The sequence below is a fragment of the Bombyx mori genome, chromosome 28 (assembly GCF_030269925.1).
Source record: "Bombyx mori chromosome 28, ASM3026992v2".
Lineage (NCBI taxonomy): Eukaryota > Metazoa > Arthropoda > Insecta > Lepidoptera > Bombycidae > Bombyx > Bombyx mori.
This window is the reverse complement of record NC_085134.1, coordinates 1,122,831-1,147,242: the sequence shown is the minus strand read 5'-3', so window position 1 is coordinate 1,147,242 and position 24,412 is coordinate 1,122,831. Positions and strand designations below refer to the sequence as shown.

Sequence of the window (24,412 nt, the reverse complement as noted above, 5' to 3'; positions counted from 1 at the left end):
GAAGTTGGCGACGGACTGCGCTTAGTATCTGTGAAAGTGCATAAATGTGGGAAATGCCACTAGATGGAGATTTTCAGGATCTTTTTTTTATTTTATTGCTTAGGTGGGTGGACTAATTCACGGCCCACTGGTATTAAGTGGTTACTGGAGCCCATAGACATCTACAACGTAAATGCCGCCACCTATTTTGAGATATGAGTTCTAAGGTCTCACTTTTAACAGTACAACGCGGCGACGGCTGCCCCACCTTATAAGTCGAAACGCATTACTGTTTCCCGGCAGAAATAGGTAAGGTAATGGGTAATAGGGAATACGGAAGGTAATAGGTGTAGACTTTAGAACTTGTATCTCAAGGTGGGTGGCACATTTGCGTTGTGGATGTCTAAGGGCTCCAGTAACCACTTAACATCAGGTGGGCTGTGAGCTCGTCCACCCATCTAAGCAAGAATGCACCCATCGTCGTATTTTCTAGGCCACAACGACGACTAAAAGTTCACTGAAAAAGGCTCAGTAAATAATCGTTATTTTACTGGACTATATTTCATGCTAATTAGTATCTCAAATCAATAGCATTTCATTTCGCCCCATAAAATTCTTCATATATCACAGTATGCGAGACTGTAGGATGTATGGTATTATTTTTTTGCCTTTCGAGTTGAAAAAATGGAACTACTGTCAAAATTATGACAAAAATTATGAGACTGTTTCATATTGCACAATTGCACATACCTAATTAAAATATTTTAATATTATTAAAGTACAATGCCGGCGCCTGAAAACAAAGTTATTGCACCGGAGAGACCTGAAGAACCTATACCGGAACTTCCACCACGCGAAACGACTCAAACAGATCACATAAACAAGAAGCTGTTAACATCATTATTTAATCGAATGAATGACGGAGAAAACTCATCGGTGTCAAAAACGCTCCAAAACGGTGATGACAATGAAAGTGATGAGTGGGAAGACTAATTTTAGCCTTGTATAACAATCCTAATTTATTTTTAAGACTATAAATATTATTTTTGTATTGAAATGTTTATTATTTTCATTGCTTTTTGTATGTGTCACGAACTATCAACCTGTAAGTTTTGTAAACTAATAACAATTAGTCATCATTTAATGTTAACAGAGAGCACATAGTTCACTTTAATTATGTTTGTAATTCTATTACACTTACTAATGTCCAAACAAGAAGACACATGGTCAACAAAGTGACTGGTCCATATGGTGCTTCTCTCGTCATTCTTTTTCTTTCAGCCCACAGAAGTCCTAACCTGGACACAGGCTACTCTCAACCTTCACAGCGACCTGTCTTGGACTGTCTTTATCTTAACTCATTAACTTTCCATAAATCATCCCTTGTAGCAATATACTCAATAGTTTTCTATTCTTAAACTCTTAATTTCTAAGTTTACAGATGATAGTGCTTATTACGAGTACACAAAGGATATTTTTCTCCTACCTACACCGAAAGTTCGGTTTTCCTCCCGCTGTACAGGGAAGAAAGTGTAACTTTTCCTCCCTGGGGACTGACAAGTGTGCATGCGCGTTAGTGTCTACGTCTGCTCTCATGCACCTAAAATTGTCTACCATTGTTGTGCTCGGGTAATTTACAATATTGTGTTTAGTGTAAAAGGGAAATAAATAAAAGGCAAGGTGAAGTATTAAACAAAGATGAGTTCATTAGACAGTTCTTATTCAATTAGTAGTAGTTTATTTAAAAATTAAAAAACAGTTAAATTGTTTTTTTATGAGTATGAGCCCCTCGCCAGGGCTTCGCCCCTAGACCCTGGCTAGGTACTCCACGAACTTTCGAAAAAAGTGGGACATCTCATCCCGCGTGTTTGTCCTTGGTGCACAATGTACTATACTCACCCTCATGCTCATATTTACCTTGAAGCTATGGCATTCCAGTTTTATGGGTCTTCATCACTCATCTATTTTTATACCACTGTAATAACAACATCAATCTTGACTAAGTGGGCAATATAAATTTTGGCATGTGGTGGTATGAGGACTGCATAACATTAGGTGAGCTTGGCAACCTAAATAATTATAAACTGAACCACAATAATAGAGATATATATGTTTATATCAATCATTTATTGGGTAAATATGTGAATATTACCAATATAGCTAAGTGGTTACTAAAGCTCATTGATATCATAAGTTCAATGTAACCTCACCTTGAAATATTGTAGTATTAATTGAAATAATAACATGACTGATAGGCAGGACTTACCCATATGGGACTACAATGTGAGTTACAGTTTTGTTTTACTGTATAGTATAGGAATATATAATTATTAACTTTGAATATGGAAACAGAATATGGTGGTAGGAAGTCTTGTGAGTCCGCACGGGTAGGTACCACCGCCCCACCTGCATTTGAACGGTGGGGCAGCCGTTGTAACTAAACAGACCTTAGAACTCATATCTCAGTAAGTGATGGCATTTACGTTATTCATGTCTGGGCTCCAGTAACCACTTAACACCAGGTAGGCTGTGAGCTCGTCCATCCATCTAAGCAATAAAAAAAAAACAGATGTAGATTTCTAGATGGGATATACAACTCGTGCATCAAAATTCAATTCTAGTGTAAAATAGTAGTCTATATAAAAATGAAACTAAATATAACAGTAACTCGAATAATATTTATTTTCTTTATGTACTACGCGAATTATATGAGGAATGTTATTATTTACATTTAGCATTTTGCAATATTTATTCATTTTTATATTTATTGAACATTTTATTTATCATACATAAATCTACATTTGCAACTGTCGTACATTTAATACTGAACACGTTGTTGCATTTGAAAGTAATCAACCGATTCAAAGCTTTTAAGCTTACAACACAGTGCTTTTGATTTATTGTCGTATTTGTCTCAGCTAAGTTCATAAAATCACAAGAACATTTTTTTTTATGGCAACATTATTTATTTTCTATCCTGGCAAAAGGTGTGCCCATTGTTCCAATATGGAGTCTGTGAATTAAAAACGTACTTGCGATTTTATTTCATTTCCAAGATGTTATTTTCTTTTATGCTCATTAAATACGACAACAGGTCTAAGAAAAAGTGTGTGTAAAGAAATAACCAGAAGGCCTTTTTTTCTAAATCTATTTTGCTCATGTCACGTCGGTGACAGCGGCGCTTCCGGGTTAAATAAATTATAAACATAAATACATTTTGCACATTCACCAACAACGAAACCTGCTATGTTCTTAAAAAAAAAAACAAAAACAGACAAACTACATGATTTCTTTTTCAAAATTATAGAATATTGTCAAAATAAAAACTACATTAAAAACTGTACATAGAAAAAAAAACAATTTACAAACAAGGCAAAGGGTTCCTGTGTTAAACAACTGAATTGTACAGTACAATGGCGATTATTGTTCTGACCGATATATTTTTTTAAAATTTCGATCATATAATAAAGCCGGTTGGTGATGGTAACATTACCTGTAAATAGAAAAAGAATATTAATCAAAACACAATATTACGTGTAATAGTGTCAATTCCACTGAGTTTCTCGCTAGATTTAGTAGTCGTCGTGGCCGAAAGGATAAGACGTCCGGTGCATTCGTGTGTAGCGATGCACCGGTGTTCGAATCCCGCAGGCGGGTACCAATTTTTCTAATGATATACGTACTCAACAAATGTTCACGATTGACTTCCACGGTGAAGGAATAACATCGTGTAATCAAAATCAAACCCGCAAAATTGTAATTTGCGTAATCACTGGTGGTAGGACCTCTTGGGAGTCCACACGGGTAGGTAGCACCACCCCGCCTATTTCCGCCGTGAAGCAGTAATGCGTTTCTCTTCGAGGGGTGGCGTAGCCGTTGTAACTATACTGAGACCTTAGAACCTATATCTCTAGGTGGGTGGCGCGTTTACGTTGTAGACGTCTATGGGCTCCAGTAACCGCTTAACACCAGGTGGGCTGTGAGCTCGTCCACCCATCTAAGCAATAAAAAAAAAAGATCTCAGTGGATCGAATTTCCGATCCGGTGATAGACTCTGCGAAGTACTGCTAGGGCTAGTATTAGCAAATTCTCTAAGGTTGAGCCCGTGAGCTCACCTACCCATCCGGACGTAGCTGGAATAGCCCCTTAGGCTACCAGCGAATAGGTAGGAAATAGCACAATCCCTCAATCACAGATCAACCTAACATTTAAGCTAGTATTATCTGTATCTCTGTACTAATAACATCCACTGTGACTTTTTGGCGGGAACGCGAGGAGTGAAGTTGTGTGATTTGTTTTATTTTGTCTATTTAGTGTTTCTTCGGGTTTAAATGTGTAATAATTGTGGTTTATTAACTGTTTAATATCTGTGAAAGTGCACAAATGTGGGCAAATTAAATAAAGCCGCTGAACGTAACTTCTCGGGATCTTCCAAAAAGTCCACTGAAAAAAATCTTAGTAAATGACCGCCATTTTACTGAGATTATATTTCATCCCATTTCATTTCATTTAATTTCATCCCAGTTGATTAATGTCTCAAATTAATCATCTTCATATCATTTCACTCCATAATATTATTTTTCATTTTTCATAAGACATGACATAAAGGTCTCGGTTACCAGGTCATAAAATCCGTTAAAAAAAAACATCCGTTTGTTTTGGCACATTGACTACCATTTAGGTCACCGGTGCCCTATGCGGCGCAATGAAGTAATTAAGTCGATTTCTCTCTTCGATCTTACTAAGGCACTGGAATAACTAGTAGACTCTGGGAGAGGCCAATCCGAAGATACAATAACAAACAAAAAAAAACGCAAAGTTATTCAATCCAGGCGCTTTAGTAACAGAAATGTGTGAAATGTGTCGGAATACAGTCAATGTGTTAAAATAAATAGTGGATGTATTACTCGACGCTGGCTAATGCACAAACCGTACCGGAGCCAAAAATTAAAGAAGAAGAAGTAGTGGATATTATATCAGATATAGATAATAATACTTTCTTAAACGTTAGGGGGATCTGTGATTGAGAGATGCGGTTTTTTTTTTCTTACTTATGCTAACATGGCAGTTAACATGTCAACGAAATCAAGGTAACTCACCTAGCTTAAAAGACGCATTCATTCTATTTAGGCCGACGATTTCTCGATCATGTCGATGTTGATCTTATAGAAAACATACGGGAAATATTCCGATTGACCGAAACCTAGGCCGGCTAGTTCCACGCTCTGTAACACAACAGATAAGAACATTTTAATTTTGAATTTTATAAGCTCGTTACAAATATTATTATGAAGTATTATACTGGCGGTAGGACCTCTTGTGAGTCTGCGCGGGTAGGTACCACCACCCTGCCTATTTCTGGTGTGAAGCAGTAATGCGTTTCGGTTTGAAGGGCGGGGCAGCCGTTGTAACTATACTTGAGACCTTAGAACTCATATCTCAAGGTGGGGGGTGCATTTACGTCGTAGATGTCTATGGGCTCCAGTAACCACTAAACACCAGGTGGGCTGTGAGCTCGTCCACTCATCTAAGCAATAAAAAAAAAAGTCGTCGTACCCCCTTACGGGGGGCTGGAACGGGCCTCGGCGCGAACCCGGCAGAAGCTTCCTGCCACGTAGGGCAGGGGTGAAATGATGCAGGAAGGACTGAGAGGAGGGGTTCGCATACGCGTTCGGCGCACTCCACATCGACATATATACTTATACATAATACGATGCTGGGCTTGAGTCAGCGGCAGGATGGAGGCCGAGGAGGATGCAACCCGGCGCCGACTGTTGTCATCTGCTTGTTTTTTTTCCTTACTAACTAAACCTAATTAGAACTAATAGAACTAAACACGTCATCTCGGATCCTCCCGATCCACTAACGGTGCTTTTAGGTACCTCAAGCACCGGTCACCGTTCTCGTCGAACCCGTCGCTTGCGACGAAGGGCTCGACGAGTAAATTAACTCTCAGACACAGCCCACTGAGTTTCTCGCCGGATCTTCTCAGTGGGTCGCGTTTCCGATCCGGTGGTAGATTCTGCGAAGCACGGCTCTTGCTAGGGTTCGTGTTAGCAACGTCATCAGGTTTGAGCCCCGTGAGCTCACGGACTAGTTAAGGTTACGCTGAAATAGCCTCTCAAGGCTGTCAGCTTAAGTAGTAAAAAAAAGTATCGTGCGTACGTCCGGCGCGGCGGCGGAGTGCGCGTGCGCGGAGTGGTCGAGGTGCGCGTAGAGCTGGTTGAGGAGGTCGCGCAGCTTCTTCATGCTCTTGCGCGCCGGGACCATCACCACGGCCTGGAAGTTCACCGGCAGACCGTATCTGGAATGTAATAGTGCATAATACCGCAATATAGCTTACCAGTTATAGCTTTATTTATTTATTTATTTTGGAACGAGGCTTCTTGTGGGACGATGCGGAGGGACACCCCCTAACCGGGAAAAACGTCCGTAACGTAAGATTTTTATTAGTAATGAACACTGTGTCGACTTAACTTTGTAATAACGTACAAAAAATAACATATTTTTTTATCATTCATTGACCACGATCTCAGAGCGTTCGTTTGCGCAATACACTAACTCTTATGCAAACAACCGTGAATTAAGTGTACCACAATAAGTTCGCACGTTACCGAACGAGCAATCATACTAGGACTATAGTCTTAGTATAATGGCTATACAGTGTCTAAAGTATAGTCTACGTGATGACGGTCATTATTATTATTATTCATATAAATAGCCGTTTCTTTGCATATTAATATTATATATTTTTTATAAATCATTGTGAATAAAATAAAGTTGATAACTTTGTAAAGTAGTTTTTATTTATTTTTATCAATAAAAAAAATCATAGTAAAAAATGTATACCTGAATAATTATTATTTTTATACCTCGAATAGAACTTAAAATTAATATTTTTATAATAAATATAATAAAGAACTTCGTTCCTATCCGGTGTCCCAAGACACCACACATCTTTTTTTCACGAAATTTGCTCAACGTTAGCCCACCTTGAGACATAAGGTCCAAGTCTCAATTGTATAACGGCCACCCTTCAAACTAAAAACCCCATCCAATCGCAAGTTTTTGAAGTGAAACTTCTTTAGGCGCGTTGAGAGTAAAATTTAACTCGCTACAGATTCGTTACGGCTAGAGAAAAAAGATACAATTTAGGAAGAGCGAGAGTGATAAGATAGGCAAAGCGTCTCGCGAACTACTCGACCGTGAGAAAAAAAAAGGGAGCTAGGTCGTTTCTCTCAAACATATTTTGTTTACGGGCGTCGGCCACTAGATGGCTTGTTATTACTTTCTCATTGCTCCTGTAGATGGCAGTAACATATTAACTACCTTATATTTCATTTATTTTAAAGATTTAATTCCCTATTACTAGATAAATTTATCCCAAAATTTTCCCTATTACTAGATATTAGATAAATTTAGTTTAAGCATGAAAAATGAAGAAAACCACGATACTACATACCACAAAAGAAGTTTCACTTCTTTCACGTGCATCATGTTTTAATAATTTGTTATAAACGATATGAGTACAAATGATTGTTCCCTAAGCTCTACTAATTCACGTGACCATATTTCTGCGAATAAATCGATTCAACATCAATCCCAAAAACATACCTACATAATAATATATATTATCAAATATTAATAGAATGCCATATTACAAAAAAGCTCACCTCAAAACGGATTCGACGAACACACGCAGAGCTTTAACGTGGATCCAAGCGCAGAAGCACTCGGAGAAGTTCACCTTCAACCATCGCACCAGCGGTCCCTGGGCATCAACACGAAAATAAGTAATATGTAATCAACGTATTCGCTGCTGCTTACTGATTATTGTTCGAACAGAAATTAGTTTTGAAAACAGATCTGAAAATATTTTATCTCATCCTATAAGTAGAACTATCATTGATATCAATCATAAGTATGTGTAAAACATATTGAGGAGTGAAAGGCGGTTTAGTTTGGGCGACATTTTTGCAATTTTACAAGAGAGCCATTTAAAGTTTAAAACTTGGAAAAAAATATTATGACAACAAAAACTTCTTTAGCTATTTGAATGAAGTAAACTTAATTGAAGTTCAATTAAAAACATCGAACCGTTGATGCTAATCACTACATAGTATAAAACAAAGTCGCTTTCTCTGTCCCTATATCCCTATGTATGCTTAAATCTTTAAAACTACGCAACGGATTTTGCTGCGGATTTTTTTAATAGATAGAGTGATTGAAGAGGAAGGTTTATATGTATAATAACATCCATTAAATAGTGGAGAAATCAATAATAAATTACAGTTTCAGAAGCGAAGCGAGGGCAGGTCGCTAGTACCAAATAAAACGCGCCTTTAATTACAAAGATAAATATCGCGTATATTAAGCGAAATGTTACTTAAACTAAATATCCATTCACCCTACGAAAAGTGCGCGTTTGGGATGGTATGTGATGAGACATTTCATCTCAATGAGTTTGTTAAGAGAGTTTTAACTATCAATGTCGAAGGCTTTAGAAGAATAATCTTTAAAATATCAATCCATTTCACAATCGTTGGATGGTGTTTTTTGCAATTTAAATATCTAATTCTGTCAATGACAAAGTTAGTTGCCAATCTAAGTCCATATAGATTTAGGACCATTGATGACCTTAAATATTGACATTCATTGTTAGTAAGAGAGTGTTAGCTATGAACGTGGAAGGCTTTAGAGGAACAGTTACAGCTGAGGAAAAATGGATGGATTGCGAGAAAGACGATATGTGTAAGAGGGGAGTGAGCGAAGAAATGGTATATGATAGAGGAGTAAGGAAAACATGTCGCGTCGACCCCAGGTGACTGGGAGAAGAACAGGAGAATGATGAATAGTAAAAGATACCTTCACTTTTAAATGATATAATGGGAATGTAATGTTACAAGAATAAAGTTAAATTATACAAAATATTTTGTATAATAGGTTGGGGAAAAAGACTTTTCTCATTATAGTATGTATGAACTTGTAATAAAATCTCTTTGACTATACTATTTGTATCTGGCTGGTTTTGGTATCATTAAAAATTTAAATTTTAGCGAAGATAATTCCAAATTCAAATTAGGAAAATGTGTGATTTTTATTTATTTTTGTACTGTCAAGATGAGTGAATCTAATGAAGAAATTCGATACATTTTAAAATTTTACTACAAAAAGAGTAAAAATGCAACACCAGCTGCGAAAAAAATTGCAATATTTATGGACTTAGTAGTATACTGTAGTGTCTGTGAGAGTAGCACAAATTTGGTTTAAGCGTTTTCAATCCGGGAATTTTGATGTCAAAGATGCACGTCGCTCTGGTCGCCTGGAAAGACGATATTTGTAAGAGGGGAGTGAGCGAAGAAATGGTATATGATAGAGGAGTATGGAAGGAGAAGTGCAGGAGAATGATGTTGAAATGGTGATGATGATTTCGCAGTAGAAACGAGACTCACAAACTGCTTCTTCTTGTCGGTGACGAGCTTGGTGATCTCGTTCTTGCCGGCGAGCAGGTCGGCCTCGTTGTAAGCGAACTCGCGCACGACGAACTTGCGCTCGCGAGCGTGCAGCTTGAACTCGTCCGCAACCTGCTCGCGACGAACACATACATACAGGGTGTTCGAAACTAACAAATTTTTCGCAATTTTACTGGTGGTAGGACCTCTAGTGAGTCCGCGCGGGTAGGTACCATCACCCCGCCTATTTCTGTCGTGAAGCAGTAATGCATTTCGGTTTGAAGGGTGGAGCAGCTGTTGTAACTATACTGAGACCTTAGAACTTATGTCTCAAGGTGTGTGGCGCATTTACGTTGTAGATGTCTATGGGCTCCAGTAATCACTTAACACCATGGGGCTGTGAGCTCGTCCACACATTCCTCACCCGTTGGTCAGTGGCGGAGCAATATGATATCATCAGCCCTCAAAGTTGACTTCCTCATCATAAGCTCTGACCCAATTCGCCAAGCTCATCCAAACAACGAATTTAAAAGTTCTCAGTGAATCATTACTCAACAGACAATAAAAATCCTGCTATTCAAAATTATTCCACTAACGGTACAAAAAATTGAGATAATGTTTTTTTTTTAATTCCATTAACCGGGTCCATGGACATCACAATGTGTATACGCCGGGACCTCAAGACCCTTCAGTTCGGGTGAGCAGTGAGGATGGCAGCAGAGGCCTTTTTAATTTTTTATTGCTTAGATGTGTGGACGAGCTCACAGCCCACCTAGTGTTAAGTGGTTACTGGAGCCCATAAACATCTACAACGTAAATGTGCCACCCACCTTGAGATATAAGTTCGAAGGTCTCAGTATAGTTACAACGGCTGCCGTATCCTTCAAGCCGAAACGCATTACTGCTTCACGGCTAAAATAGGCAGGGTGGTGGTACCTACCCGTGCGGACTCACAATAGGTCCTACCACCAGGTCACTCGCTCACCTTCTTGAAGAGGGTGACGGTGAAGAGTCCGTAGTCGTTGTCCTGGTGGACGAGCTGGGTGGAGCGCGGCACGATCATGTCCGTTATCTTCTCGTAGTTGGCATTCCAGTCGTTGAACATTGACCTACGATAATTAGTAAAAAAAAAGATTAAGAAGTGAAACTTCTTTGAGATTAAAATTTAACACGCAACAAATACGTTATGGCTAGAGAGAAAAGATACAATTTAGGTAGAGCGAGAGTGAGAAAATAGACACGAGCGTCTCGCTAATCACTCGACCGTGGAGAGATGGAAAGGACTAAACGAGCTAGTGAAGTGTGTATACTTATATATTATAGCATAGTATAGTATTGGCATAGCATTTAGTATATGAGTCGTCTATTATCAAAGGTGGCAATCTGTGCATTTGGACAAAATATTTTTATTGATATGTCAATACAGATTGATTTGAATATAATCGTCTCCTTCAAAGAATACGGTTCAAAACCTTCACTAAATAAAGGTTAATAGTTAACCTGTTATTTATCTAAGATGTCGTTCCGAAGAGTTTTGTGACTGCCAATGGAATACAAAGTCAATAATTCGTTTTTCTGATTTACCAATCATTGTCCAAAAGTCAGATTGCCGGCTTTGATAATAGTCGACTCATATAACATTATTAATAGGTGTAATCTCCTATTTCTCCCTAATAAGGCGGATCACCCTGAAACATAGGCTTCTTCATAATTGTAAACTAAGATTAAGATGATTATTAAACATGGAATACACGCAATAAGACGTTTTCCTTGATCACCTCCCAAAGTACAACACACTAGGTCGTTTCTACACAATACTACACATCGAAAAAGAAGTTTCACTTCTTTCACGTGCACCAAGTTGCAAGCGCACCGTTTTTTTTCTGCAGCCCTCCAGGTTTTGTAGCAAATTTAATTAGCACCCAAAGGTATGTAGTTTGGATAGACCTGGCTTAGTTTAACCGGCTTTTACTCAGTTTAGGTTTAGTATCGCATCACGAGTAGGTACTTCCATCCTGCCTATTTGGCTGCGAAACAGTTCTAGTTCCACTTAGATGTGAGATGGGAAAGCTAGTTTCAATCAGTTCCACTTAGAGCTCCCATTGAGGTGGGAAACCCAGTTTTTCAACACAATTGAAACTTTGATCTCAGGTTTTTCGGGACAGGTGACAGTATTCATGATGTGATCCATTCATCCATCCATCATCATCAGGTGACATTAATATATATCAATAAAAAAAGTAAAAGGGTAACATGTAGAACAGCGATGCAATAAAATAATAAGCTAATCACTACATAGTATAAAACAAAGTCGCTTTGTATCCTATGTATGCTTAAATCTTTAAAACTACGCAACGGATTTTGATGCGGTTTTTTTTAATAGATAGTGATTGAAGAGGAAGGTTTATATGTATAATAACATCCATCCAGGCGGGTCGCTAGTAATTAGATAAATTAGAATTTGCAGTGCCATACTAACTTGGGCACGATGACCAGGAGTGTGGTCAGGTACTCGCTGTCCAAGATGAAGTGCTCCTTCTTGACTAGATCGGCCAAGTTGCGGGTCAACAAGCTCCCGCTGTCAGGAGGCAAACGGTACAGATTAGCATACAACTCGCGCACAGCACTTTTTTTTTTATTGCCTTTGTAGGCAGACGAGCATACGGCCCATCTGATGGTAAGTGGTTACCGTCGCTCATGGACGTCAGCAATGCCAGGGGCAGAGCCAAGCCGCTGCCTAAATTAATAAATAGTTAATATTGACACTGGCGGTAGGATTTCTTGTGGGTCCACATAGGTAGTTATCGCCACCCTGCCTATTTCTGCCGTGAAGCAGTAATGCGTTTGGGTTTGAAGGGCGGGGCAGCCGTTGTAACTAAACTTGAGACTTTTTAGAAACAACATCTCAAGGTCGGTGGCGGCATTTACGTTGTGATGTCTATGGGCTCCGGTAACCACTCAACACCAGGTGGGCTGTGAGCTGGTCCACCCATCTAAGCATTAAAAATAAAAACCTTGGTACTTGGATTTTGACCAATCTAAAGCTGTGGCTATTTTTAACATCTACAATATGCTGATCAATTCTAACCGTCATCATGTCTCTTAGTTTGCCCTATGTATATGTAAATACTTACGTCTGTTTCTTCTCTAAATTGTGTAGGTTTCCTTTGAGAGCGTTGTAGGCGGAGGACTTGACCTTCAGATCCGCGTCGATCTGTCCGACCTGTGAGATACGAGAACATTTATTAGTAGTCGCGTCACCGCGGCGATCGGTGGCTGGTGTCGCTGCGTTTCCCACTGAGTTTCTCGCCGAATCTTCTCAGTGGGTCGGGTTTTCGATCCGGTGGTAGATTCTGCGAAGCACTGCTCTTGCTAGGGCCAGTGTTAGCAACGCCTGGTTTGAGCTCCAAGAGCACTAGGGTGACGGAAAAAAGTGCAGAATGCAAATTTTCCCACTGAGACACTTTTTCTTCTTCTGCACCACTCCTTCTATATACATATTCTCTATAAGTATGGAAAATTTCATACTCCTCTGTCCGTGCCATTCTCGTAAAAAGGGATACTTTTTTTTCCTACCTATTTTACTAACCTAGAGGGGTTATACTAGATTCTCCGGGTGAAAGGGGTACCAATTTTATGGTTCTCCTATTAATTTATAGAATTATTGTAGTGTCTAGATCACACGGTTCCTTGATGTAAATAATAATTGAGTTCTTCATGTATATACTGGGTGTTAGGAGACTGCTTCCGAAAATCAAAATTTTGTACCTACAAAGTTGTAAATTTTAGGGAGCGCGATAACAGCGCCGCGCCCGGGCAGTCGTTGACCCGAGCATCAGCTGTTTTTGATTTACTGTTTCATTGCTGGTTTTGTTTTTTTTTTTTAAGTAAAGTTATGTATTTTTTATGAAACTATCTTTTCATTTAGCTGTACTAACATGATGGAGCGTGAATAATGCTAATCAAACGTTTTAAAAATATGATTCTTTTTTACTTAGGATTGATTATTTTTCCGTCCCATCATATTTTCTTTTTTTTTTAGGCTTGAAGGGTTACTGGTGGCCCGGAGGCCTTTCCAGTTTCACCAGGACAGGTGAGCGAGCAAAGGTTCAGCCAGGAGGGGTGGGATTTGCTAACAACTGTCCGAGCGCCTCCGAAGGAGACCTAACAACTCAAGAGCAGCTACTTCGCGAATGAATCTACTATCGGATCGGAATCGCGACCCGCTGAGAAGATCCGGCGAGAGACTCAGCGAGCTGGTCCATGGGTTAGAAATCCCCGTCCCATCATCAAAGGTATAATTAGTACTATCGTCTGTCTTCGTTTTCGGAAGCGTTCTCCAAGCACCCAGTATGTATGTATTTACCTGTTTGCTTATGATGTCGGCGATATTCCGCAGACTCTGCTTTATGGGGTACTTAGCCATGTCCCATTGGAAGCGAGTCAAATAAGTGGGGAGGTCACCTGAAAAAACGTCATTATCATCACTGAAAGAACTAAGTGATTAATTTTAAAGCAAAACAATAACTGTTTTCATTTTGTTCTAAGAAACAACGATTATGACTTTTACAAAATATTGATTTTCATTTGCTGTTTTAAAATATCAATCCATTTCACAATCGTCGGATGGTGTTTTGTTGTAATTTAAATATCTGATTCCGTCAATGACAATGTTAGTTGCAAATGTATAGATTTAGGACCCTTAGATATTGACAATGAGGTTGGTAAGAGAGTGTTAACTATGAATGTGAAAGGCTATAGAGGAAGAGGTAGACCTAAGAAGAAATGGATGGGTTGCGTGAAAGACGATATGTGTAAGAGGGGAGTGAGCGAAGAAATGGTATATGATAGAGGAGTATGGAGGGAAAAATCATGTTGCGAGGACTCCAGGTGACTAGGAGAAAGGCAGGAGAATGATGATGATGATGATGACCTTAGATATTGCAACGCGAACAACAGACATTCTTATTAATCATTAGGATCACGTAGAAGCGGACACAGGAAACTAAATTTTACAATTAAAAATGATTTTTCTGTCCGTGTACTTAATTGTGGATGCTGTGCGACTGCGAAACGGATTTTGTATAGATTCATCTTGTACATAGCTTTTAGATCATCGAATGATTAAAAAAAAAACAGTTTTCTCCAAACAAAATCTCAAAGTTACATCTTAAATTGTTACCAGTTACATTTGAAATCCAATCTATCGAATACATCACTGCATTTTCGATTTCAATCTATAATAATTCTACATTACGATTTCTAAATTTTATAATTCGCTGATAATTTAAAAAAAAAACCAATAACAACGTTAAAATAAAAGATAATTCAACAGATTAAATTTCATTAAAAAAAAAGAAAACAAAAGCCAACGTTTCTTGGTGGTTACATTTCAAAGTTTAAGCCGCACTCAGATTGCCATTTGAAAATAATAATTATTATTTCCGTTGCATTTTTACGTATATACGTATATAAAAAAACATACTTATCAACGAGACAGAACAGAAATGAAACTTATTTTGATTCTGAAGTCTGAACCGACACGGTATAATTGTGCTACCCTTTGCCTAAAGTTTAATAAAAAAATTGAACCATCCAATTAGGTTTTTTGGCGTTTACATGCACAAGAATGCGAAATTTACCAACAGTTATTTCTTAATAAAATAATTCGCGTTAATAATAAATTATATAGCAAAATTTACGTTTTCAAATATAATCTCGAATGAATTCACTAGAGCTGTACACATATGTGACAAAATATAGTCGATAGTTGAAGTTTATTAGTTACAAGTAGAAACAAATTAAAAAAAAAAAAACTCCGAGTGCGGCCGTCTGTAATTTATCGTCACATGGGAAAAACGCTCACACACAAAAAGAGCGTAACCCTAAAATATTATCTAAAAATTCTTTAAAGTGCAAAAAATTATAATGTACTTAAGCAAAAAAAAAAAAAAAACTACTAGCTACGTCATGCACAATAATATCGACGTTACATAAAACGGGTCATGCAGAAAATCATGCACACATGCAAATAACAGAGAAACCTAAGGCCTTCTTATTAGCCTTAGCCTTTGACGGCCCACATGACATTGACAATGTCAATACACTGACAACAGAGTGTGGCCACAACAACGTACAAGCTTTTCAGAAGAAAAAAAATCGTAAACATTATTCCCAATCTCGAACTTGCCAATTGTACACTTCAGTGGTACAATACTGCTGATTAGGGTTGCCAGACGTCCCTTATTTCCCAGTACGTCCCGTATTTTAGGCTTAGTTAAAATGTGCCGGCAGGACTGACTCTGTCCCGTATTCGAACCGTACGATTATAATTGTATTGATTTTTATAAATATGATAAAACTGACTTGCTCCTCGGAGAAATATCAAAAAAAAAAACAAATAAAGAATATCACTATATAATTTTGTTTTTTATTTGTACCGGGTAAAAAAAAACTAAATTCCCGTATTTTATTGCCTATTTAAGCATTTGCCCCTTATAGGTTAAAAAAACTCTGGCAACCCTACTGCTGAGCCTCTTAGGCGTCCATTTTTTTTTATACCTACTGTTTGCATTTAACTTCTTATACAAAAAAAAAAACACTAATTATCAAAATATACTTCTGTGTGCCAAGAACCAGAGCAACTATATTCATTAATTACTAAATATAAATACATAATTCGTATTAAATAAATCGTTTATATATAAAAATACTCGGTGGTGCAATAGTTAGCGGCTCTAATTATTGCGCAGAGGGTCGTGGGTTCGATTCCCACGTCGGGCAAATATCATATATGATGATGTTTGTTTGCTCTTTGTGTTTGTGTGCAGTAATGCATTCGCATGTTGTACGAAGCGAGACAGAACTACTCAGGATGCGTGGCGGCATCTACTTTGTTGATGTCCATGGTCTCTAATAAACACTTAACACCAGGTGAACCGTGATTTTTTTCCCTACTTATTCGCCGTTAGCCTAAGGGACTATTCCAGCTAACGGGCTCGATCTGAGAGAATTTGCCAATACTAGCCCTAGTAAGAGTAATGCTTCGCAGAATATACTATAAGATCAGAATCGCGACCCATTGAGAAGTTCCGATAAGAAGCTCAGTTGAATATTATAAGCAAAAATGAAAACAAAAGAGAAAAAACATCATTTTTAATAATTTGGAAATTTTCATTTTTGAAAGCAATATATACTCAGTAATTCTAGAACTGAAACAATTGTCCCCGTGATAGCTAATTACATTATTATTACCTCATAACAATATACTAAATCGATTCTTATAATACATAATCTACATTCAACTATCGCATTCTCAAAATTCCGAATTAAGATGTAGCCATATTTCTTGTCATCAATTCTTGTACTAGCTAAAAGTTTATTATCGTAAATTAGAAAAATAAACACGGCACCACTTTAAATCGCAAACTATTTATTTTATCATTGCAACGGTTTGCGAGAGATTTTTAAAATCTAGGTAACGTAAGCTTTCGTGTTTTTAAACGATATATTTTTTTTCTCTTCTAAATCATCTGCAATTTCTCAAACACTAGCAACACAATAAACAGTCTTATATCTTGCAACAAGCTACAAATTCGTGGTACATAATTATAAATAAATCTCTAAAGGAATATTAAATAAATTATGAGTAAATTTTAAATTAAGCTTTCGACGGAAAACTTAAGTCACCCTCGAACCAAGGGCTCTTGATACAAAGTAACACACAATTAATTCTACTTGACCATGATGAGATCGACGCAAATCATAAACTCAACACAAACCCAAGATTTCAAACGACGAAGCGTTATTAATAGTTCACAACAATAACTAATAACAAACGCATCCGGACTTAACAGCGAAAGGTACGTAACTGAGAAATTCACAAAAATGAAAAAAAAAAAATTAAAATTAAAAAATAAAAAGAACAGTGATGATTAACAAAAGAAGCGAAGGTAAAACGAATATCGAAAAAGCTAAAAATTATAACAAATAAATTTGTGTAAAAAGCTACATACGACATTAATAATGAATACACGGAAATATATTCAAACAAACGTTAAACTACACTGATCCGTAAGCGACATTACTGTGTATTATTATCATTATATCGGCACAAAATTATAATCATTACGGTATCGTCAACAACGGCGGATCCAGGGGGGGGGGGTCATGGGGGTCATGACCCCCCCTGAGCTAGTTCCAGGACTTGAACTAACTTGGACTAATTGAAGAACATCATGATTTATTTATTATCTATTGTTATCAAAATTAAATTATAAGTTCTTAACTTGCCCACCACTATGTGACCCCCTCCTGGCGCCAATGCTGGATCCGCCCTTGATCGTCAAGCGTCACCCTAAACTTTCGCGTTACAATTACTCAATTCAGGCTGGCGCTACCGATACGAGCCAACGGCCAACGCCAACTGCATTCATCAAACAAACAATACCCAAACAACACATTAACAATAAATATGCAATCACTGCCGTCACAATAGCTGAGTTTACAATAATCGTGATAAACGTATATAGATAAATTAAGCAGGTAGCGCTGTACGTGTGTGGGAAAAAAAACGTCTTTTGCAGATGCTACGGGGTTGTGTACGATCAAAATTGAACAGAACTTGAGACTTTACTCCGGAAATTACACGTACCTACACAGGTTAGTAAAACAAAAAAAAATCACAAGCCTCAAACTCTACTCATTCGTCTGCGGGGGCGTGGGAGGTGGTGGTAGCCTAAACCTTGTGAGAGGACGTGGTGGGGTCTCTCCTCGTCTTCGTCATCGTCCCAACGTGGCGAGCTCCGGCCGCTCGAGGGCTGGGAGTGCGACGGATGTGACGCCTCGCATTCTGAATGCTCGCGGTGTTCGCAAGGCCAACACCCGTGGTGCTCAGAGTAGGCCGAGTCGCAGACCGGCGAGGTGGGCGTCGGAGGCGGCTCGCCCCCGCCCGGGTCCCCGTATGAATCCATGCCTGAATTCCGCATTCGCCAATCACCGTATACAAAGGCGCATATTTTTTTATTATATTATTATTATTTTTAATTGTACTATGTTTATGACACTTGCTGAGTGTCCGATGATGATAAAAAATTATTTATTTATTTATTATTGCTTAGATGGGTGGACGAGCCCAACACCGGAGCCCATAAACATCTACAACGTAAATGCGCCACCCACCTTGAGATTACATTAATTTATAAATTAATACTTGTATTTTATTACATCAAAACGTTACCGTCTATACTGTGCGTTCGTTCAGTTTTATGGCGGCCCATAGTGCTATTCCCGTTCTGTGTACGTTTTAACAACAGTATCCACAGACTATATCATTGTCGTTTTTTTTTTTTATTTATTTGAATTCACAAATCAACGACTTTGCGATAAGGGCAAAAAAAATAATTAGAGGAAATTAGTATAGGACAGGAGCGAAAATAAGAGAAAAAAAAATATAGAAAAAATATAAACTAAATAATAATAATAATAATAAACAATTTGGTTTGATTTTTTTGTTTGTTTATAAAAAGCGCAAAGCAATAAGACGTTTAAGCTTGATATAGCTAAGCTATGAATGTCTTGTGAGGCAGTGATTGCTATTACCTATTGTAAATGAAGACGCATCTTATAATTAAAAAGTTGTGCCTGGAATTTAGTACATTTCCATCTATTACCAAGACAAATTGATTAGCAAGACGTTTGATCAGCCCTTCAGTTTACGTTGCCAACAACTTGGTTGCTACAAAACCGTGGACTTTGATAGTCGAATCCCTTCGGCACCACACACAAACACACGATATGTCAGTCGTTATATCGCTTTTCCAAACGACCATTATCAGGTACAGCATCTTACAAAATTTATCGACGCGATAATACACAATTTACAAGAGAACCTGACAGATATCAGAATACAAGAATGAAAGAAAAAAAAAATACCATCATACATTTTGATGACGTAACTTGCACTTGTGACGTCACGCGCGCCTATGACACACCCAAAAAAAGAAAAAAGAAAGAAAAAAAAAACACGGACCTTACTGAGTGAAAATCCCAGCATAATTTCAACAAACAATATATTTAATACATTTTCTATGTACAATTAAGCGTAACACTAAATGGAACTTGCACAGGATACATTACAGGCGTTTTATTTTTATTTTTTAAACTACGATATAATTACTTACTGCCGCATACTTTTTTCCATTTCTCAGACACTGAAATGCAATCCGAAAAACTAACATTCTCATTCATCTATTTGAAATAAAATAAAAATTTTAGACATGTGCCGAAAACATTTTTTAAAAGAAAATAAAAAATTAAAAAGCAAATAGTTTTTTTTTCTTCTTAAATTAACATCCAAGCTCGTGTCCTATTTGTGTATGTAGCTTATTTACAAGTTCCTGGTTTTTTTTTTTCAGACTGTAGGAGAATAATTGAATAAATAATTATATTTATTTGCCACTTACCAAAGTTACGAAGATTAAAATTTAAATGTTTTTTTTTTTTAATTCATACAGCTCTTTCAATTTTCGATTTACTATTTTTCTTTTATTAATCATCAAATATTGTCTTTCGCATACAGTCTTTGGTATTCGTTTTTGTTTAAACTCTGCGAATATCACGGACCGTATAAGGAAATAATGTCCTAAAGATAGTGCAACACCAAACCTAAAAATTCGACTATATACAAATCATTAGAGGTTTAACATAGTCACGTGTATGTACCTCTAAAATAAATATATTAAAAAAAAATCTAACACTGTCCACTCAACATTCCTAGCCATTTATTGTTCTATCGACGAAATTTTCACGTTTTTTTTGACTTACGAAACTTTATCTACTGACGCCGGAATTCTAAATGTACCCAATTTTTTTTTTTTTTTTTTTTCGAAAACTGTTCATTCTTTATTTAATAAGAATATAAATTTCGCCGATAGTTTTATTATGTTTAATAAACTATGTCCACAGTATTTGTACATATTAGTGTCTCAGTTGTTTGTGAGTTGTGAGTAATTGAGATGAGATGTGTGAATGTGTGAGTATGTAGAGAGAATTAAAATGATGATAATAATAATAATAATATTGTGCAGTTTTATATAAAATTTGCAAATTAATGTAAGAGAAATACACCAAACATAAAATAAATACACTCTGACAGGTGCCATTTCGAAAATGAAACCGGCAGCGTGTAGAGAAAAAACAAAAGTAAAAGAAAACATGCAAAATATAGGAATTAGGTTGAAACAAAAATTAAAATTATTCTTGGAGTAAAATAAAAATCACTGAACTTCAGCGACGCATGCTAAATTCTCGCACTACTATGTGCTTTTTCACCTCTATAATAAACCCTTTGCTATAATTTCTTTAAAATAAAATTAGTTTTTCATGCTGGCAACATCTTGTGGCCATGTTTTTTTATTTGTATAATGGCAGCCTAAAATTCCCAAACATGCCATAAAAAATTTCTAGACTCAATCTCCACCATGCATCCTATTTCTCTATTCTTTTAAATAAGTTTATTTTATCATTATTTAAGGACACTGAAAAAAATTATTTTTAGTAATTTTTCTTAAAATATAATATGTTCAGTGTCTTATTAAGGATTTTTCCTTTCAAGAGTAATTAATATAATTGCTTACTGTTATTGGCCATCAAGTTTTCATGGAGCTTATCGCGCTGATCTTCAAGTACCTGATGAGAAAAAAAAAATGAATTCATTAAATTTATATCTATAGTGTGATGCGTTTCATGATATGCTTTAATTTTTGTGAATAGCAAACAAGATTATATAGTCCCAGCTAAAGCATTCCACACTTCCAAGACCTAATTCTGTATTTGTACAATGATTGAACAGAGTATGTAGTATCAGATATGTTAAAATTATAACTTATTTGTATGAGCTGGTTTTAAGTGTCAATCCTCACTTTGAGAGATGAGGTGAAAGGCTTAACTAGTATACTCTACTCTATAAGCTGTGGTTTATTCAAAAGCAGAGTACATAATAACAGCTTGCCAGAGTATATAGGTAAGTATTCCCACTGGCGGCTTCTAATATGCCAGCATGTTATTTCTTTTTTAATTCATTACATTACTCTACAATATTCATACATCATGGAGTAGTTTGTGTTACCACATGTATGTATTTATTAAAAATATTTGATAGCTGCCAGTGTAATTGGAAAGCAATTCTGAATACCGTAAATGATTATTAGGGCAACTTATTAGTTTTGGATTTTAAAAAAAGTGTGGTACTGCCGAGTCACCATTTTATTCTTTAATTAATACAATATTTGAAGAATCAACTGAAGAAATGTTGATTTTTTTCGTTCAATAACGGAAGACGAGTTTGGTGAAATGTAAATTTTAACTTTATTGTCTAGTTATCAGAACTTGCTATTTAAGACCAAGATTTATGTAATAGTTAAACATGCTTACCTCTCCAAGGTACTGGGCTACCTTCCTGGTCACACCTTCGACGAAAGTGTCAAGCTTGCCCAGATCATCTGACAGCCCCACCAACTGATCCAAAGTTCCCACCTGGAAAGAATAATAGTGATAAGTATATGGCATAAAGTTATTACTTGTTTAGTTCTTGGTATCCACTGCTGGTAGATTTGGTGAATATCATTATAAGAACATAGAAGACATTGGGTATTACTATCTAATCATCAGCATACTAAAACATCCAAGATATATATAGAATATACCAGTAATAAATGTTATTAAATACTATTACCATTATATTAACACATGCAACAATGATGCGTTCCAGTTTAAAGGGTGGGATAGCTGTTATATAATAAAGTCAAGACAAAGACCTCACATTTTAAAATGGGTTGCATTCACTTTGTCATGTCTGTAATCTGTGGCAGCCATTAGCATAAATTCATTCATTCATCGCCACAATAACAAATAAATTTAAAGCAAATGAATAGTTCAGTTGGATCACACGTTCTTCTCATGTGAGAGGTTACAGATACACAATCACAGATCATGATCGACCTAATATTCAGTCATTTTCAGTCTTAGGCTAACCTGATATTAATCCCAATGTTTTTAAAATTGCAGCATTATCACAGTGTTTTATTATTGTATTTATTTTTAAAGTAATGTTTGTAATTGTGTATAATCTATGAAGGATTATAAAGTTGTTATAAAACACTGATAATATTATTCTTTTGGAACAATGGGAGGCTATTTTAGATAAAACACAGTCGGTCTTATACCATCATATCATAATAAATTCAAAAGGATTTAAGACAATACTTTGACTATATATTATTATTAATCCCACTTGTACACCACAAGTCAGGAGCCAAATACATTTTGATTTAAAAAAATATCTATCTAATATTTGTTTTATTTTATTTCTTAATTTGACATCTTTAAGTTTTGCTATTTTTATAGCAATGTAGATTATAATAATAAATGTGTTGGCATTTTTTGGAATTACCATACATAGATTTCTAAACATCATGCAAACTACATAGAAATAATTAATCATTGTTAATCCAAGTTTATGTTCGATTTGAAAAATTGTAAAATATGCAATAAATTTATTTTAAAATATAACTAAAAATTTTACCAAATTTGTTATTTGTTCCTATTTTTTTTATAAATACATATAATCAATTGAATTTGAATTAAAATAAAAATAAAACTTCTAATCTGTGGTTTTGAAACGGATCTGGTATTGGCAAATGATTATGTATTTTTTTGTAATTAATGTTACTATTTATGTAAAAATTACCTATTATCAAATAAAAAGCAGGTAATGGTTGATATATAGTATACATCCACTATTTAAAAAAAATATTTGATACATTTCACACACAAATGTTTTTTTTTCTTACCTTAAGGTCAGGAATAGGGAATTTATAGTTGACACTGAGGTTGCCTGATTTGGTGGCATTGTTCAGGGTATCCCAAGTCTGCTGACAGGTCTTGTCGCCAGGGGCACTGATCACCCAGTATTCAGTCATTTTCACCACTGAAATACCGACAATTAAAATTAACTAATTTGTCCCGACAATCAATTTTTATTGTTGTATAGGCACGCACCTTAACCACTAATTAAAAATTCCTAAAGGCCAAAGAAAGGCTTTCATTGTCGCCTCAATCGATTTTCTGTGTGGTCGGAGTCCACTGTAACGGTTGAGGGTCGGGAGTGAAGTGTTTTCAGGTAGGAACGAACCGCGCCCGAGTTATGCAGGGAATCAATACAAGTCACGCACTGCCGGCGCCCGATCGGCGGCCAGACATGCAGGCGCCGTAATGGAAACAACCCAAAATCTCCCCAAACCACCCTATGCGCTCCAGTCATTATCAACATTGTCACTTTTTGGTCTCGCGCAGAATGCACACGTAAACGTAACGTCCGCGAAACTTCAAGCAACATAACATGGTACTCACCAAGAATTTAAAAATTAATGCTGTTTATAATAAATTATCTGAAACAGCAAATAATTTTGGCGAAACCACAAGACAATTCGGGACTAGCCCTTCAACGCCATGAAAATTCACGTGACGCTGTGCTGCCACCTACAACTTTATGTCGAACATCTGATTTACGTCAATTGTCTATGAAATTAAATGTTTTGCAAACAGTTGTAACTAAAATCATAAATCTATGACAGAAATCGTACACTTTAGATAAGAATAGAAGAACTGGAAACTCGCGAATCAAACTTGCTTTCTTTTTACAGTAAAAAAGATCTGAGAATGTAACGAAAGGATGTGTTTGATGATTTTATGTGTAACGATTTTTTTAAAGGAAAAACAAAATATCAATGTAGATTAACATAAAATCCAACAACTTATCAGTACATACACTATTTATTTCTTTAATAAATAACTGTTTTCCCATTTTTTTCAAAAACCTTGTACATATGGATGGATGGAAATATCCCAAATATTTCATGAATGAAAAAAATGTGTGCGTGTACTAGTGTACACACGTAAGAAGTGAAACATTAATGCTATCC

At 36.5% G+C, this 24,412-nt stretch overlaps 1 protein-coding gene across 2 annotated transcripts; it reads right to left on the bottom strand.

Moving 5' to 3' along the window:
* Nucleotides 1–2,637: 2,637 nt before the first annotated feature.
* Nucleotides 2,638–23,954, bottom strand: LOC692828 (vacuolar ATPase subunit C). 2 transcript variants are annotated; one of them, XM_038021071.2, is made up of 13 exons: nt 23,490–23,954; nt 23,282–23,418; nt 21,864–21,965; nt 21,068–21,119; nt 13,798–13,895; nt 12,566–12,654; nt 11,911–12,009; nt 10,417–10,540; nt 9,432–9,563; nt 7,653–7,750; nt 6,145–6,283; nt 5,079–5,204; nt 2,638–3,472 (listed from the first exon to the last, which is right to left on the bottom strand). In XM_038021071.2, the coding sequence occupies exons 2-12, from the start codon at nt 23,408–23,410 to the stop codon at nt 5,106–5,108; spliced, it is 1,161 nt and encodes a 386-aa protein (XP_037876999.1). In that variant the 5' UTR covers nt 23,411–23,418; nt 23,490–23,954; the 3' UTR covers nt 2,638–3,472; nt 5,079–5,105.
* Between the last annotated feature and the right edge of the window lie 458 nt (nt 23,955–24,412).